Source organism: Salmo trutta, chromosome 6 (assembly GCF_901001165.1).
Source record: "Salmo trutta chromosome 6, fSalTru1.1, whole genome shotgun sequence".
In the NCBI taxonomy this organism is placed as follows: Eukaryota; Metazoa; Chordata; class Actinopteri; order Salmoniformes; family Salmonidae; genus Salmo; species Salmo trutta.
In genome coordinates, this window is record NC_042962.1 from 41,130,233 (window position 1) to 41,150,106 (window position 19,874).

The following is a 19,874-nucleotide window of genomic DNA, read 5'->3' on the forward strand; positions in this document are numbered from 1 at the left end:
GGTGCAATGCGGCAGGTAGCCTAGTGGAGCGTTGGGCCAGTAACCGAAAGGTTGCTGGCCCAACGGTAAAAAATCTGTCGTTCTGCCCCTGAACAAGGCAGTTATCTCACTGTTCCTAGGCCGTCATTATAAATAAGAATTTGTTCTCAACTGACTTGCCTAGTTAAATAAAGGTAAAAAAAAGGCTCCTATTTTCTGCTGGCCTGTGCCACCACCACAGAAAGCACTGAGATAGGCTGAAACACCTGCATTTCAGAGCTGCCTGTTTCTATGCGGCTTTATTAATTCAATTATATATATATTTTTTTCAATTGTTTGCAAACTGATATGTGACACGTATTAATGCCAAAATAACATGCAAAAAAGGCAAGTCCCCCCCACAATTTTTTTATCCCCAAAAAATGTGGGGCCCTGAATGATGGGTTGCCACTGTACCTATCTACTGTGCAACGGCCACTATTACTACTGCAGTGTAGGGGAGAGCCTTGACGAAAGTAACACAGCCAAAAGTAACACGCCCATTTGCTCAGATAACACAGAAGCTAGAATGAAGTAGTGAGGTCATCACGTTCCTAATGTGGAGGATGACCTCCCTGCAAAGAAACAGACCAGTCTGACTATGTTTCGTGGGTTATTAACCAAAAGTGATTTTGAGCAGTGAAAAAGTATATGCCCCGTTATCTGATATTCTTTATTTGTGCATATTTTTATTTACACCAACTTATCAGATCTTCAACCAAAACCTAATATTAGATAAAGGGGACCTTAGTGAACAAATAACACAAATGTGATACTTTAATTTATTTCATAAGCAAAGTCATAGAACACCCAATGTCCCTGTGTGAAAAAATAATTGCCCACATACTCAATAACAGGTTGTGCCACCTTTAGCTGCAATGACTGCAACCAAATGCTTCCTGTAGTTGATCGGTCTAACATCGCTGTGGAGGAATTTTGTCCCACTCTTCCATGCAGAACCACTTTAACTTAGCAACATTTGTGGGTTTTTGAGCATGAATAACTCTCTTCAGGTATTACCACATCTCAATTCTGATTTAGGTCTGGACTTTGACTTGGCCATTCCAAAACTTTACATTTGTTTCTTTTCAGCCATTCTGATGTAGACTTGCTTGTGTGTTTTGGGTCATTGTCCTGCTGCATGACCCAGCTGTGCTTCAGCTTCAGCTCACGGATGAATGGCCTGGAATTCTCCTGTAGAATTCTGTGCTGAAAGTAAACTGATGACCTGGAATAAAATAAATGTTTAAGCACAGGCCATTGTCTCCTGTAGTTCATATTGCTTTTATAATGTTAGCAAAATATCTCCAAGTGACTGAAGGTTTGAAAATTATAAATGACATTAGAATTATGCCTTAATCAATTGACTTGATGGATCATCTTCTCACATGAGCTTTTAATCGACAGGTTAGTAGTTAAAATATATCTTTGATTCTGGTTGTCACTTAACCTATGTCAAACCATGGAAATGTGTTACACATGATGAGTTTGCCTTTTGTGAAGAGAATAAAGACTTTTATTTTATCAAGACACGAGGAGCGCGCATGACAAGGACAGCTAGAGCACACCTGATTGGTAGGGCTAAGCATGACTAGTCATTGAACATTTTGTAAAGCATCTCCTACTACATTCCCATTAAAGTGACATGAGAAAATGATGGTTTAATATAGCTATTATGTGATCCATTTGAATCCGATTAACATTGTAAGGCAAAATATTGTGATTGCGCAACATTGCAATCTTGACGCATGGTTCATTTTCAGAAATTACGAACATATAGCAATAATTATTCAAACATGAAATGACGTCTAATAGCACATTTGTTCAGAGTAAATTTGTTTAGAGTAACAAGCATTACAAACCAGAAACATGGAGATAAGCCAGATGTTGTGCACTTCTTGCCAGCTGTTACTTCCATCCCAAGGCTGTGTTATTCCCACCCCGCTGGCAGGTACAAAAGTAACATTGCGATAGTTCTGTTCTCGGTCTATTTAATTTAAACTAATTTACTGTAGAAATGAAATTACAGTTGATAAATGGTAGAGGACATATGCAAGATGTTTGCCATAACATATGGTGTCTCTAGCGATCTGAGTAATTAGTAAAAAAAACTAAAATTGTTACTTTGTGCCCGGTTATCCCCTACTTCTACTACTATTAGGCTTACTTCTACCAGTCAATACTACAATTACTATTTCAAATCCCTAGTGTGATCACTACTTCTACTGTTATTACCCCACTAAAGGCTACTATCCCACTGATATTTATAATACAGCCTCAATTTTAGTGCAAAGCTTCTTTTTTTTACCCCCACTATAACTTCCCCATACATTTTGGCAGGCTTCAACATTCTAAACTGCAATCACAGCCACATTTAGAATGTTCAAACTAAAACATTTTGAGATCTTGAGAACATGCTATTGTACTCACTCTACCCAAATATACTAACCCCTACATACCACATAGCCTATCACACATTTTCTTTAGGAAATATAATTTTCTATGTCTGCTTACATAAAATAGAAGTCTGCTTACACAAAATATATTTCTGTATACATGAGTTTTCATAAGACATAAGACATAAAATGTTATACTGTAACAGAGACAGAGGTTTTCATCAAAGAAAAAACAGTGTGCTTATGACAGTTGTTATAGACTGTTTGCAAAGACAAAGGATAAAAGGATATTGCGATATACCATGCTCATCAAATTATATTGGTTCATACTATTAGCTGCACAGTAACACAAACAAATGTGTCAAATTACAGTACTGTTCTTACTGAATTATCACAATGTTTTACACCAATGAGATGTATCTATAGTAAACAGTGTGAAACTGGTTAAGCAAAATCTATACCTAGACTAGAATGTGTTTTTCCTGGAGCTGTGAAACTGGTTATATGACCTCTATACCTGGTCTAGAATGTTCTCTTTTCTAGAACTGTGAAACTAGTCATATGCAATCACCATACTTGTTCTAGATGGTGTTCTTACCTGGAGCAGGTAAGGTGAAACTGTCATGTCAGAACTATACCTATCGTGTAGTGAGAAGGTGCTGCAAAATGTAAAAAGCAACATTTTGTTTTTTTCCATACAATCTACCTCAGCTGCTCAAACAGTTCTGTATCCAGAGTATCCACCTAAGCGTCATAGCATGAGTTTTTTTCTACCTCCAAAAGCTTCAAAACACACTAGCAAAGCTTTGTATTCCCACTAACAGACCCCAAACCACCACCACAAATGCCCATACACACTTCCATGTTGGATCCTCCACTGTTCTTGAACCATTTATGCTACAAACCCGAAATCAACGTTGACATGTGCAGACGGTCAACTTAGATTGCTTCAACACAGCTTTTTGCTACCATTCATACTGAACTATGAAGCTTGTTGTATCCCCATTCATTTCAATGGCGGAAGAACTGCCACAGAACTGTCAGATTGTTCAAACTAAAGCTATTAACACAAAACCAACTTCCAAATGTGCAGACTGACCCAACTTAGATTGCCTGAGAAAATATTTTTGAAAGCATGTATACTTTTTGTACTACAACAATATTAAATGAGCTCCCAATGCATTAATGGTGAAAAAGGGTCATAAACTTGAATGGTAAAATTTTTTTTTTATTCTTGACCCATCTTCTCTTTCACCATTTTAAGCTATCAACACCAAACCAATGTTGAGATGTTCAGACTGACCCAACTTAGATTGTCTGAATACAGTGGCAGTTATTTAAAATGGTCCTGCTCCTTGGCCAGTTAAGCAACAATACTAACTTTAAAACTTGAAGTAAACTATAAACATAAAAAAATCCCCCTAGGTTCCTCGATATTAGGGAGTTTTTCCTGGCCATTGTGCTTTTGCTTCTGCATTGGTTTCTCTTTGGTGTCTAGACCGTAACTGTAAAAAACTTTGCAAACTGCTGATGTAAAAAGGGCTTCATGAAATACATTTGATTATTTACTTGGGCTTTACTGAGGGGACAAAAAGTTACTGCAGAATGCACAAGATTCAATGTATTTTCTTTCTGTTTATAGTTCAACAACCATTCCCAGTATCTATTGATCTGCAACAGGCATGTTGTATCACAGGAATCATCAACTACTAGATTATTTTTTCTTGAGCAGATATTCAGGGGGTTGGAACATAATTAAAAATAATTTGCAGACTGCAAATTGACTGCAAGAAGCCCAAAGAGATATAATATTTGACTAAAATATTATATTATATATATATATATATATATAATGTGTTGGGATACTTTGGATAATGTTTATCACTTGGAGCTGATTTGCTGTACTTTTTATGTTTTATGTCCAGCAATAAAACATAAAAAATAAATGTAAATGTTTACTTAGAAAAGTTAAAATTTCACCCCTCCGCTCGTTGGGCCACATAATATCTTCCGAGGTCCAAATTCGGCCCATGGGCCGCCAGTTGGGGAACCCTGTTGAAGCATGTCTGTCATTCACCATGTCCATAAGAGCATTATTCATTTTTACATTTTGGCCATTAGCAGACACTCTTGTCCAGAGCGACATACAGTCAGGACTTTCAACTAAGGCAGGTAAGACAACTGCATATCGCAGTCATTATTCACGTAAATAAGGTAATTTCAACAAACATCCTTTCCATTTTTTCTTTCTTTATTTCAATAGATTTTACACTTTCTTGCTGGAAACAAAACACGACTATAGTAACATAAAATAGCACAAACTATACGCACAAAGAAAACAGAAAAATGGTTACATCAAAACTAATAATCCAATGAGAGTCTTGTCTTTTTCTCTATATATATTTTTTGCAAAGTAGATTGGATACTGCATTTCTGATGGCAAAGCAGTCTTAATTCATTACCTGGGTAATATTCAATAGTGAACACCGTAGCGAAACATTTTGCAACATTAAACAAAAACAAGCGTTTCTTATTGGACAAGTTCAGTTAGCCCCTTTCCGTTTCGGCTAGTGAATACGACCCTGGCTGCAGTCCTTTTAGGGAACATTCAGCATGGCATGTTGGCCACAACCCTCATCGTCAAGCTCTCTACAAGGACAGAATAGAGCCCTGTTCTAATACTTTAACAAAATGCATCGTTGCTATCCCCCTTCCTTGAAGAAATACCTAATCTGACATGGCTGGATTAGAGAAAGCTATGTGACAGAACTGTTGCTTACACTTAACAAATTGTGTTAGATCAGAAAGTAAGTAAGGAAGGGTGTGTTATTAAAGTGTTCGAACGGGGCTTAGGACACAAGACTGCTTTCTGTACAGCAGTTGATCCTTTTGGCCTCACGTTTTAAAAACGCAAAAAAATACAAAACTTAAAACGATATTTAACTTATGTATATAAATAAAAATATTGTTTTAAGTTTTTACTTTTTAGCATTATATGTACACACACACACACACTACCGTTCAAAAGTTTGGGGTCACTTATAAATGTCCTTGTTTTCGAAAGAAAAGCACATTTTTTGTCCTTTAAAATAACATAAAATTGATCAGAAATACAGTGTAGACATTGTTAACGTTGTAAATGACTACTTTTTATGGAATATCTACATAGGCGTACAGAGGCTTATTATCAGCAACCATCACTCCTGTGTTCCAATAACACATTGTGTTAGCTAATCCAAGTTTATAATTTTAAAAGGCTAATTGATCATTAGAAAACCCTTTTGCAATTGTGTTAGCACCGCTGAAAACTGTTGTTCTGATTAAAGAAGCAATACAACTGGCCTTCTTTAGACTAGTTGAGTATCTGGAGCATCAGCATTTGTGGGTTCGATTACAGGCTCAAAATTGCCAGAAACAAAGACTTTCTTCTGAAACTCGTCAGTCTGAAGATCTCGTACAACGCTGTGCACTACTCCCTTCACAGAACAGCGCAAACTGTCTCTAAACAGAATAGAAAGAGGAGTGGGAGGCCCTGGTGTACATCTGAGCATGAGGACAAAAACAGAGTGTCTAGTTTGAGAAACAGACACCTCACAAGTCCTCAACTGGCAGCTTCATTAAATAGTACCCGCAAAAACACCAGTCTTACCGTCAACAGTGAAGAAGCGACTCCGGGATGCTGGCCTTCTAGGCAGAGTTGCAAAGAAAAAGCCATATCTCAGACTGGCCAATAAAAAGAAAAGATTAAGATGGGCAAAAGAACACAGACACTGGACAGAGGAACTCTGCCTAGAAGGCCAGCATCCCGAAGTCGCCTCTTCACTGTTGACATTGAGACAGTTTTTTTGTGGGTTCTATTTAATGAAGCTGCCAGTTGAGGACTTGTGAGGCGTCTGTTTCTCAAACTAGACACGAATGTACTTGTCCTCTTGCTCAGTTGTGCACCGGGGTCACCCACTCTTTTTAAACATTTTCTTTCAAAAACAAGGACATTTCGAAGTGACACCAAATGTTTGAATGGTAGTGTGTGTGTGTGTGTATATATATATATATATATATATGTATATATATATATAAATAAAAGGCAAAAGTCTTCAGTAGAGACCAGTTTATAGCCTTTAAAAGTTTATTTTTAACAGCTCTGGAACATAAAACCTTAAGCACGATGGACTAACGATAAGGCAAAGTGTTTGGATAAGCCGTCTGCTCAGCTGACCCAAGTGCTAATATATTTTTCTCTTACCAGTCAGTCAGTCAATGTCAACACATTTAATTTCAATAAATTACTTTTCTCAGCACAATTCTATTAATTTGGGCACAACCATGGATCCCATTCGAGGACAACTTAGATTTTTGTCTCATGTGCAGACTATTTTTTTGTGTTTTTCGGTATAACTAGAAACATTCAGGAAATTATTGTTTATTAATAAAAACTTTTTCTTTCATGCAAGATGCTCAAAGGTTATTTCTCTGATACAAACAGGTAGTGACTATTATACAGAATTACTGTATTACTGGTGTATAGTAACTTTGCAAATTTCATTAGGTATGGCATCGGAAATAATGAAATGTTTTACTTTACCGGAAGAAGTGCAATCCTTAACTGATGATAAACAATTTAACAAACTACATTCATAAATATTTTTCCATTGGTGTGCATGAAACCAGTGGTCCTTTCTCAGGGGAAAAGTTGTACATCTTAACTATTCAATTAATAGATCATTTGTTATAATTTCATCCTAAATATCATTGGTAACTTTGTCTATTACATCTTAAGTGTTAAAGTTACACCTTTACAGAGGCTGCTAAGGAAAATTGTCATAATCACGACAAATAAGAAATGTTGAAATCTGCTTTACAATCTAGTGATGTGTGCAGTGTTCTAGAAAAAAAAGTCAACTTAACGATTACATAATTTACAAAAATACAGAACTTTAGTAATTGCAACTTTATGTTGCCACAGCAACAACTTAATATTATGAAATACTAGAGTGAAAAGTACATATTTAAATCATTTTTTTTGGTAAAATGTCACCTATACAATTAACATTCTTATTTTCTTTTTTTTGTTGAACAATATAAGCAATTCTAAAGCCTTGCTCATTACTGTAATGCTATGAACTGTGTTGATGACAAAACAAGGGAGATAATGCAATAAATTACATTCATTTCAAAATAGAATAGGTTACGTCATTCTTACTCATTTGACAAAACAAAATACGACAAGTTACCAAAATATACCTTTGTTCACATTCCACCAAAAATTACATTAAAACTGTAACTTTTTAGAAGAAAATCTCAGTGAGAGTGAACAAAAAGAAACAAAAAACAAAATACTAAGACCAGTGCCTTATTATTTTTGAACCAAAGGTGTCTCGTTGTGGATTGTCTGTTGATCAAGCGCCATGAAAATATGTCATGATTCTGATCCTTTTTGTTGAACACCCATACACAAGGAAAATAATTGGTTGTGTAGTGTCAAGAAATGTGATTTAGAGTCGAAATACATACATCTCATAAACCATTAGGTAATAACGTGGATGTTGGTTTAAAACAATGCTAGTACAGTTAACTATATCATGGCATAAAATAACAGATTGTTCTGGTGACACACATATCTTGATGCTTAACGTCATAAAACAAATTGAAATAAATGTGAATACATTGCTGCTACAACCATGAATATAAACTCTCAAAGTAAGAGACACGTTACATACATTACACACAAGTCACAATTTCCTGTATTCTCAATCACTTTTTTTCAATGTAAACTACTAAAAACCTATGGTAAAAACAAAATATTACATCATGAAATGTTTAACAAACATTCTACCAAGCTATCTTGGTTAGTTTATATATATTTTCCGTTCAGAAAGTTACTTTTTGTCGTGTTAAATATATGTTTACAATAACACTAGGGTACTGCTTTAACAATGGCATCTGCATGAAAAGTGAATAGTCTTTTCTCTAAATAGGTCAACATACTTTTGGGAACTTTGCTTGAACCATCCTTTTGTATATTCTTATTTTTTCTTTGACAAAGTATGTTTCTCCAGATGCTTGTTGTTTTAAAGTTAAAGGATTTTTAGGCACTTCTACAGTTTTTCTCAAATATAAACAGGATTCTCGGTGATAGCAGGGTGACGACTGACAGTCACAGATAGCCCTCCAGTCAATAACTTCACGTCATCTCACGACGATGACAAGCATCTTCGAATGCACCTTTTTGAGTCGTAGCACTTGTTTCACCCCTCGCCAATCTCACCCTTATCCCTCCTTCTAGTCCCACTCCCCAAAAGGCCTTGTCCCTGTGGTCTTGACTTTGGGGCCTCTGGTGGACTTACAGTCAGTCTGTTCCAGTCTGCTGGCAGACATCCATGGCTTGGCCCATCAGGCTGAGGCTCCCTCCCGCTGTATGCTTTCGGCCATCCGCAAGCATTCGTTAAGCCCTTGGCACACAAACCGGGGCCATAAAGGCTAGTAGCACTCCCTGATGCCCAGTATAACTCTCCCCAACACCGACCCCTCTGAGGCTCCCACCCAACCACACACACACACACACACACACACCCACAATCCAAATGTCAGCACCCATCCAAAAGTAAAACTGAAATTTAACAAAGGAGAAGAAATCAAAATTTTAGGTTCTTTTTTCACCAGATGTGCACAAAAACGAGGCCCGACTGCACGTTTTGGCCACGAAGCTGTTCCACGTCTGTTTCCTTGCAGATCGACTCCGATTGCTTCTGTCCGTTAGTCTGTCAGTCGCGATGACTTTCGTTTGGCAAGCCGTTGGTTTTCCAGAGATTAAATGTTGGCCAATGGTTCATATGGAGCGCGTACCACACCGTTTTAAAGGGGTGGTGGTGATGGGGGTGGGGGAGCGCGTTCAAACCATCGTTAATAGGACAGTCATTGAGTAAACATGTCGTCTTCCCTAACATTTGTCTTTTTAAAATAATTAAAACAAACAAAAAGTCAAACAATCACTTCTAGCTTGGTCTGGAGCGCCAGTTGCAACCAGGGGCTTCTCTGTGACTCTCCTGTTTAAAACAATTAAGCACTTTTGACAATAAGCACTAGTTCTCTTATAGTGCAAATAAGGTGTTTTCAAAGGGTGAACATTTGTGCAGATCGAGGTTCCGTTTTGAAAACAAAATATAAAAAGAACCCATATTACTTTAACAGAGGAAACAATCGTTAAAATGAACTCATCGCCATCTCTCCACTAAGTGTATGTAGTTCAGTACATATTATTTTTTGTCATAATTTTCATGGCAATAGTTTCCTAGCAATACATATACATATTTTTGTTGTGTGTATCATCTTACACCAGCACTCAAGTCTTATGGTTAATTGGTAGTATTACACTCTTAGCATGCAGGTTGTTGTAGTGGAAGGGGAAGGTAGTATGTACAGAAGAAGGGCTGTTTTGGGCTTTGTAGTGCAGCTTCTTGACACTCCATTTCCTTCCTGACAGTTACTTCAGGATGATCTGTGGGAGAGGTGAAGAAAAATGGAGAACAAAAACATCAGTTCATTGCCTAAACCTTTTCAACTGATTGGCTCCATCTCATTTAATCTTTCCGTAATTCCTCACATCTGATCCCCTCGCCTTCTTCTCAACCGTATTGGAGAAGAACCAAGTTCCCTCTGACCTTCTCCAATGCGAGTAGAGAGGATGCAAGGAATCCAGGAAAGATTGAGCAAGAGACAGATTGTCTTCATAGGGTGGTTAAAAAGCCAATCCCTAACATACACTACATGACAAAGTAAGTGGACACCTGCTAGTCGAACATCTCATTCCAAAATCATGGGCATTAATATGGAGTTGGTCCCCCCAATTGCTACTACAACAGCCCCCACTCTTTCCTGGAAGGCCTTCCAATAGATGTTGGAACATTGGAAGCAAGTCCCCGCAGCATTCAGCCACAAGAGCATTAGTGAGGTCGGGCACGGATGTTGGGCGATTAGGCCTGGCTTGCAGTCGGCGTTCCAATTCATCCAAAAGGTGTTCGATGGGGTTGAGGTCACACCGATCTCGACAAACCATTTCTGTACGGACCTCGCTTCGTGCATGAGAGCATTGTCATGCTGAAACAGGAAAGGGCCTTCCCCAAACTGTCGCCACAAAGTTGGAAGCACAGAATCGTCTAGAATGTCATTGTATGTTGTAGCGTTATAAGATCTCCCTTCACTGGAACTAAGGGGCCTAGCCCGAACCATGAAAAACTGCCCCAGACCATTATTCCTCCTCCACCAAACTTTACAGTTGGCACTATGCATTCGGCAGGTAGCATTTTACTGGGATAATTAAAACCAGATTAGTCCAATGGCGATGAGCTTTACACCACTCCAACTGACACTTGGCATTGTGCATGGTGATCTTAGGCTTGAGTGCGACTGCTCAGCCATGGAAACCCATTTCATGAAGCTCCAGACGAACAGTTCTTGTGCTGACATTGCTTCCAGAGGCAGTTGGAACTCTGGTAGTGACGGTTGCAACCGAGGAGAGACCATTTTTACAAGCTACACGCTTCAGCACTCGACAGTGCCGTTCTGTGAGCTTGTGTAGCCTACCACATCACAGCAGAGCCGTTGTGGCTCCAAGACGTTCCACTTCACAATAACAGCACTTACAGTTGATCGGGGCAACTCTAACAGAGCAGAAATTTGACAAACTGACTTGTTGGAAAGGTGGCATCCTATGAAAAGTCACTGAGCTCTTCAATAAGGTAATTCTAATGCCAATGTTTGTCTATGGAGATTACATGGCTGTGTGCTTGATTTTATACACTGGTCAGCAACGGGTGTGGCGGAAATAGCCAAATCCACTAATTTGAAGGGGTGTGCACATACTTTGTATATATAGTGTGTGTGTATGCAATGTCGATCCTGCAAGCTCATAACAAGTCATTTTAAATGGCACGAGTGGAGTCATTTGACTTAAGGAAAAAACAAAACAAAACAAAAAGCTGAATGTTATATTGATGTTGTGTGATGTCCCGTTGGCTCCTAGTTGCTTACTGCTGGTTACCCAGACAGAGACCCTCTCCAAACCCCTTGCCTCCACCCCCCTAGGCACTTGCGTGGATCCAAGAATACTAGATGGGTGTAAGTAATATAAGAGGAAAAGGTCGAGCTACACCTATCCAATTCTTTCAAATATACAAAATAGATCAACTGTTTAGGTGGTAGGGTCTAGGGGTCGTTTTTGGACAGGGCCACGGAATGCAAATTATTGGCTTATCATGGCAGTGAAAGGCCTCAGAAAGCAGACAGATACAGTAGATGAGCAGACTGATGCATAGAGGACCACCATGATGTGTTGTACCAGCTACAGCATTGAAATATAATGATTTTTCCCTTTTAGGCATTTTATTTCCATGCGTTACAGGCCAATGCTAGCAAAGGCAAAAGGTCACTTCACACACTGGCACAGTTAAATAGCAAACTACCTAAATGACCATAACAAGCGTTCTAATTACCTGTACATGCACACTGAACATGTGTAATGAACGTGTGTAAAATTATCAGAAGTGTTCAAGGGTGGCGATGCATGGCTGCTTGGAAATGGAGTACACAGACATCACTGATGAGGACAGCAGTAACAACAGCAAATCAGATAATCAGTAATATGGGGTGAGTGAATGGGCCATGGTGGACAGAAAAAAGGAAATGACAGGTCAGGGGTGGATACCTGATCCACCATAAAATAAAAGCAAACATCAGATGATGTTGGAATAAAACGTGTGTGACACTAATTACACTGTTTGTTTTTTTGTGCTTATGATGGAACTTTACAGAAATCCTTACTGCAGACAGCAGCCCCAAAGGGGACATTGTACAATCATCCTGCAAATATGTGAACCAATGTTTACTCTAATTACTTTTTGTAACCAATGTGACAAAACCACCACTAGTGTATGTTGGTGTATTTCCCAATTCAGCCAGAAGAGGGCGCCCTCACATCCGTGTCAGCGCAGTGAGAGGATTGACTTGCATGTACTTATGATCAAGACTTGTCTGTGGGGCTGACACCAATTAGTCGACATGTCGATTGTTTGGTAGTTGTTTGGTAGTTAGGCTGTTGGTCGACCGAGATTGTTTAAGTCGAGCAGTAACAAATATACACTACCGTTCAAAAGATTTAAAACACCTACTCATTCAAGGGTTTTTCTTTATTTTTACTATTTTCTACATTGTACAATAATAGTGAAGAGATCAAAACTATGAAATAACATATGGAATCATGAAGTAACCAAAAAAAGTGTTAAACAAAATCAAAATATATTTTACATTTGAGATTCTACAAATAGCCACCCTTTGCCTTGACAGCTTTGCACACTCTTGGCATTCTCTCAACCAGCTTCATGAGGTAGTCACCTGGAATGCATTTCAATAAACAGGTGTGCCTTGTTAAAAGTTAATTTGTGGAATTTCTTTCCTTCTTAATGCGTTTGAGCCAATCAGTTGTGTTGTGACAAGGTAGGGGTGGTATATTTGGTAAAAGACCAAGTCAGAAACTTTCTGTACAAAAAGGATGCAGAAAAATGTATCCATGCTTTTGTCACTTCTAGATTAGACTACTGCAATGCTCTACTTTCCGGCTACCCGGATAAAGCACTAAATAAACTTCAGTTAGTGCTAAACACAGCTGCTAGAATCTTGACTAGAACCAAAACATTTGATCATATTACTCCAGTGCTAGCCTCTCTACACTGGCTTCCTGTCAAGGCTAGGGCTGATTTCAAGGTTTTACTGCTAACCTACAAAGCGTTACATGGGCTTACTCCTACCCATCTTTCCAATTTGGTCCTGCCGTACATACCTACACGTACGCTACGGTCACAAGATGCAGGCCTCCTTACTGTCCCTAGAATTTCTAAGCAAACAGCTGGAGACAGGGCTTTCTCCTATAGAGCTCCATTTGTATGGAATGGTCTGCCTAGCCATGTGAGAGACGCAGACTCGGTCTCGACCTTTAAGTCTTTATTGAAGACTCATCTCTTCAGTAGGTCCTATGATTGACTGTAGTCTGGTGTGAGGGTAAACGGAAAGGCACTGGAGTGACGAACCGCCCTTGCTGTCTCCGCCTGGCCGGAACCCCTCTCTCCACTGGGATTCTCTGCCTCTAACCCTATTACGGGGGCTGAGTCACTGGCTTACTGGTGCTCTTCCATGCCGTCCCTAGGAGGGGTGCATCACTTGAGTGGGTTGAGTCACTGATGTGATCTTCCTGTCTGGGTTGGCACCCCCCTTGGGTTTGTGCCGTGGGGGAGGTCTTCGTGGGCTAAACTCGGCCTTGTCTCAGGGTAGTAGGTTAGTGGTTGAAGATATCCCTCTAGTGGTGGGGGCTGTGCCTTAGCAAAGTGGGTGGGGTTATATCCTGCCTGTTTGGCCCTGTCCGGGGGCATCGTCGGACAGGGCCACAGTGTCTCCCGACCCCTCCTGTCTCAGCCTCCAGTATTTATGCTGCAATAGTTTGTGTCAGGGGGCTAGGGACAGTCTGTTATATCTGGAGTATTTCTCATGTCTTATCCAGTGTCCTGTCTGAATATTCTCTCTCTTCCCACCCAGGTTTTAACTAATTAAACAACAAAGAATATGATCCACATGATCAGTCACTGTGTGTAAAATAAAAAGTGGTTAATGTGAAAGCAAGCAGTTTGCATACGAATCACGTAGGTCACCTATTTTGGATTCAAAACGACGAATTTCGCCGAAAGGTGACTTGTTTGCATCCCTGCCAAGTCCATTTTATGGCAAAAACAACTCAAATAAGCAAAGGAAAATGGCAGTCCATCAATACTTTAAGACATGAAGGTCAGTCAACGCAGAACATTTCAAGAACTTTGAAAGTGCAGTTGCAAAAACCTTCAATCGCTATGGGTCATACGTAAATGCCAACAAAGCCGAAAAAAATGCTTCACAGAGTTCAAGTAACAGAGACAACTAGGGATGCACGATATATTGGTGAACAAATCGTCCGATACTAGCTAAAAATGGCAACATCGGTATCGGCCCGATGTCTAATTTAACACCGATGTTAAAACCTGTTTGGGATAGGGGGCAGTATTTTCACGGCCGGATAAGAAAACGTACCCGATTTAAAATCTATTTAGAATATGCATATAATTAGTAGATTTGGATAGAAAACACTCTAAAGTTTCTAAAACTGTTTGAATGGTGTCTGTGAGTATAACAGAACTCATATGGCAGGCCAAAACCTGAGAAGATTCCATACAGGAAGTGCCCTGTCTGACAATTTGTCGTCCTTCTGTAGCATCTCTATCGAAAATACAGCATCTGTGCTGTAACGTGACATTTTCTAAGGCTTCCATTGGCTCTCAGAAGGCGCCAGAAAGTGTAATGGGGTGTCTGCAGTCTCTGGGCTAAGAACAGCAGGAGTATTTGTTATTGGTCAGGCTGGGAACAGACACTGGAGATGCGCATCCACGAGACTACTCCATTATTTTCTTTCAGCCTTTGAATGAATACAACGTCGCCCGGTTGGAATCTTATCGCTATTTTACGAGAAAAATAGCATAAAAATGTATTTAAACAGCGTTTGACATGCTTCTAAGTACGGTAATGGAATATTTGTAATTTTTTGGTCACGAAATGTGCTCGCGCGTCACCCTTCGGATTGTGACCTGAACGCACAAACAAAACGGAGCTATTTGAATATAACTATGGATTATTTGGAAGCAAAACAACATTTGTTGTTGAAGTAGAAGTCCTGGGAGTGCATTCTGACGAAGAACAGCAAAGGTAATCCGGTCCGGAGCGAGCAGTCGCACTTCGCTTCGCTCCACAGGTAATATTACACTTCTTTACATTACAACGGTTTGGTTTGTTTGATCTGAGCAATTTTTCTTAGCTTAGAGTAATTACCAAGGCTAGCTATTTTTTCGTCCTCATAACGTAGTCAACACTGCTAGCTGCTAGCTACTCAACACTGCTAGCTAGCCAACCGTTACCGACTAGCAGCGCTGTAGATACTAATACATTACAACGGAACGATTTGACTAGTGCAGTGTTAGCTAGCTAGCTACATAGCTGTCTTTGTCATAGCTTGATAATTGTGTAGTTTAGTAATTATCGAGGTTAGCTAGGTTAGCTAGCCAGCTATTTCCGTCCCCCGCGACGCCATTGTTCCATACCTAGCCAACTATTACCGACGAGCAGCATTGTAGAAACTAAATACATTACAAAGGAACGTCTTGATTAGTGTTATGTTATGTTAGCTAGCTACAAAGTTGCTTTTGTATAATAGCCAACCTCTACCGACTAGCAGCACTGTAGAAACTATTACATTACAACAGAACGACTTGATTAGTGTAGTGTTGTGTTAGTTAGCTAGCATTTTCGTCATTTTAGTCAATAAGATTTTCGCAACGTAAGCTTAACTTTCTGAACATTCGAGACGTGTAGTCCACTTGTCATTCCAATCTCCTTTGCATTAGCGTAGCCTCTTCTGTAGCTTGTCAACTATGTGTCTGTCTATCCCTGTTCTCTCCCCTCTGCACAGGCCATACAAACGCTTCACACCGCGTGGCCGCTGCCACTCTAACCTGGTGGTCCCAGCGCGCACGACCCACGTGGAGTTCCAGGTCTCCGGCAGCCTCTGGAACTGCCGGTCTGCGGCCAACAAGGCTGAGTTCATCTCAGCCTATGCTACCCTCCAGTCCCTAGACTTCCTGGCGCTGACGGAAACATGGATTACCACAGATAACACTGCTACTCCTACTGCTCTCTCCTCGTCTGCCCACGTGTTCTCGCATACCCCTAGAGCATCGAGCCAGCGGGGTGGTGGCACTGGAATCCTCATCTCTCCCAAGTGGACATTCTCTCTTTCTCCCCTGACCCATCTGTCTATCTCCTCATTTGAATTCCATGCTGTCACAGTTACCAGCCCTTTCAAGCTTAACATCCTTATCATTTATCGCCCTCCAGGTTCCCTTGGAGAGTTCATCAATGAGCTTGATGCCTTGATAAGTTCCTTCCCTGAGGATGGCTCACCTCTCACAGTTCTGGGTGACTTTAACCTCCCCACATCTACCTTTGACTCATTCCTCTCTGCCTCCTTTCCACTCCTCTCCTCTTTTGACCTCACCCTCTCACCTTCCCCCCCACTCACAAGGCAGGCAATACGCTTGACCTCATCTTTACTAGATGCTGTTCATCCACTAATCTCATTGCAACTCCCCTCCAAGTCTCCGACCACTACCTTGTATCCTTTTCCCTCTCGCTCTCATCCAACACTTCTCACTCTGCCCCTACTCGGATGGTATTGCGCCGTCCCAACCTTCGCTCTCTCTCTCCCGCTACTCTCTCCTCTTCCATCCTATCATCTCTTCCCTCTGCTCAAACCTTCTCCAACCTATCTCCTGATTCTGCCTCCTCTCCTCCCTTTCTGCATCCTTTGATTTTCTCTGTCCCCTATCCTCCAGGCCGGCTCGGTCCTCCACTCCTGCGCCGTGGCTCGACGACTCACTGCGAGCTCACAGAACAGGGCTCCGGGCAGCCGAGCGGAAATGGAGGAAAACTCGCCTCCCTGCGGACCTGGCATCCTTTCACGCCCTCCTCTCTACATTTTCCTCTTCTGTCTCTGCTGCTAAAGCCACTTTCTACCACTCTAAATTCCAAGCATCTGCCTCTAACCCTAGGAAGCTCTTTGCTACCTTCTCCTCCCTCCTGAATCCTCCTCCCCCCCTCCTCCTCCTCTCTCTCTGCGGATGACTTCGTCAACCATTTTGAAAAGAAGGCTGATGACATCCGATCCTCGTTTACTAAGCCAAACGACACCGCTGGTCCTGCTCACACTGCCCTACCCTGTGCTTTGACCTCTTTCTCCCCTCTCTCTCCAGATGAAATCTCGCGTCTCGTGACGGCCGGCCGCCCAACTACCTGCCCACTCGACCCTATCCCCTCCTCTCTTCTCCAGACCATTTCCAGAGACCTTCTCCCCTACCTCACCTCGCTCATCAACTCATCCTTGACCGCTGGCTACGTCCCTTCCGTCTTCAAGAGAGCGAGAGTTGCACCCCTTCTGAAAAAACCTACACTCGATCCCTCCGATATCAACAACTACAGACCAGTATCCCTTCTTTCTTTTCTCTCCAAAACTCTTGAACGTGCCGTCCTTGGCCAGCTCTCCTGCTATCTCTCCCAGAATGACCTTCTTGATCCTAATCAGTCAGGTTTCAAGACTGGGCATTCAACTGAGACTGCTCTTCTCTGTGTCACGGAGGCTCTCCGCACTGCTAAAGCTAACTCTCTCTCCTCTGCTCTCATCCTTCTAGACCTATCTGCTGCCTTTGATACTGTGAACCATCATATCCTCCTCTCCACCCTCTCCGAGCTGGGCATCTCCGGCGCGACCCACGCTTGGATTGCGTCCTACCTGACAGGTCGCTCCTACCAGGTGGCGTGGCGAGAATCTGTCTCCGCACCACGCGCTCTCACCACTGGTGTCCCCCAGGGCTCTGTTCTAGGCCCTCTTCTATTCTCACTATACACCAAGTCACTTGGCTCGGTCATATCCTCACATGGTCTCGCCTATCATTGCTACGCAGACGACACACAATTAATCTTCTCCTTTCCCCCTTCTGATAACCAGGTGGCGAATCGCATCTCTGCATGTCTGGCAGACATATCAGTGTGGATGACGGCTCACCACCTCAAGCTGAACCTCGGCAAGACGGAGCTGCTCTTCCTCCCGGGGAAGGACTGCCCGTTCCATGATCTCACCATCACGGTTGACAACTCCCTTGTGTCCTCCTCCCAGAGTGCTAAGAACCTTGGCGTGACCCTGGACAACACCCTGTCGTTCTCCACTAACATCAAGGCGGTGACCCGATCCTGTAGGTTCATGCTATACAACATTCGCAGAGTACGACCCTGCCTCACACAGGAAGCGGCTCAGGTCCTAGTCCAGGCACTTGTCATCTCCCGTCTGGATTACTGCAACTCGCTGTTGGCTGGGCTCCCTGCCTGTGCCATTAAACCCCTACAACTCATCCAGAACGCCGCAGCCCGTCTGGTGTTCAACCTTCCCAAGTTCTCTCACGTCACCCCGCTCCTCCGCTCTCTCCACTGGCTTCCAGTTGAAGCTCGCATCCGCTACAAGTCCATGGTGCTTGCCTACGGAACTGTGAGGGGAACGGCACCTCCGTACCTTCAGGCTCTGATCAGGCCCTACACCCAAACAAGGGCACTGCGTTCATCCACCTCTGGCCTGCTCGCCTCCCTACCTCTGAGGAAGCACAGTTCCCGCTCAGCCCAGTCAAAACTGTTCGCTGCTCTGGCACCCCAATGGTGGAACAAGCTCCCTCACGACGCCAGGACAGCGGAGTCAATCACCACCTTCCGGAGACACCTGAAACCCCACCTCTTTAAGGAATACCTGGGATAGGATAAAGTAATCCTTCTAACCCCCCCCCCCCCCCCCCCCAAAAGATTTAGATGCACTATTGTAAAGTGGTTGTTCCACTGGATATCATAAGGTGAATGCAATTTGTAAGTCGCTCTGGATAAGTGTGTCTGCTAAATGACTTAAATGTAAATGTAATGTAATCCAATTTTTCTTATAGTAAATCTGAGTTTGGTGAGGGCCAAACTTGGTGGGTGTCAAAATAGCTAGCCATGATGGCCGGGCTATGTACTCAGAATATTGCAAAATGTGCTTTCGCCGAAAAGCGATTTTAAAATCTGACACCGCGATTGCATAAAGGAGTTCTGTATCTATAATTCTTAAAATAATTATGTTTTTTGTGAACGTTAATCATGAGTAATTTAGTAAATTCACCGGAAGTTTGCGGTGGGTATGCTAGTTCTGAACATCCCATGCTAATGTAAATGGTTTTTGATATAAATATGAACTTGATTGAACAAAACATGCATGTATTGTATAACATAATGTCCTAGGAGTGTCATCTGATGAAGATCAAAGGTTAGTGCTGCATTTAGCTGTGGTTTTGGTTTTTGTGACATATATGCTTGCTTTGAAAATGGCAGTGTGATTATTTTTGGCAGTGTACTCTCCTGACATAATCTAATGTTTTGATTTTGCTGTAAAGCCTTTTTGAAATCGGACAATGTGGTTAGATTAACGAGAGTCTTGTCTTTAAAATGGTGTAAAATAGTTGATTGTTTGAGAAAATTGAATTGTGGTATTTTAGTTGGTTTTGTATTTCGCGCCGTGTGATGCCATTGGCTGTTGGCTAGGGGTTCCGCAGGCGGAACAGGGCTCCGCTAGCGGAACGTCTGTCCTCAACAGGTTAAAGGTGAGGATGTCCAGTGTGGCGACATGGGAGAGAGAGGGTCCAAAATACAACAAATCCTGAAAGGGGAGGAACATCCCAACGTGGGGAGAACACAACAGCCCCATAACAACACAAACGTAACATGACAACACCATAAAGGGCCAGGAATTTCTGTCTGGCAGGCAGAAAA

The 19,874-nt window shown here is 41.7% G+C and overlaps 1 protein-coding gene across 8 annotated transcripts in view; it reads right to left on the reverse strand.

The window, feature by feature from the left end:
- Nucleotides 1–6,512: 6,512 nt before the first annotated feature.
- The window catches only part of LOC115195921 (muscleblind-like protein 2a), a 77,837-nt gene continuing 64,475 nt past the window's right edge, over nucleotides 6,513–19,874 (reverse strand). For all 8 annotated transcript variants that reach the window (XM_029756272.1, XM_029756273.1, XM_029756270.1 and 5 more), the window contains one exon: nucleotides 6,513–9,909. In XM_029756272.1, the coding sequence (XP_029612132.1) occupies nucleotides 9,788–9,909 (122 nt within the window). In that variant the 3' untranslated portion in view covers nucleotides 6,513–9,787. The remainder of the gene's footprint in view (nucleotides 9,910–19,874) is intronic.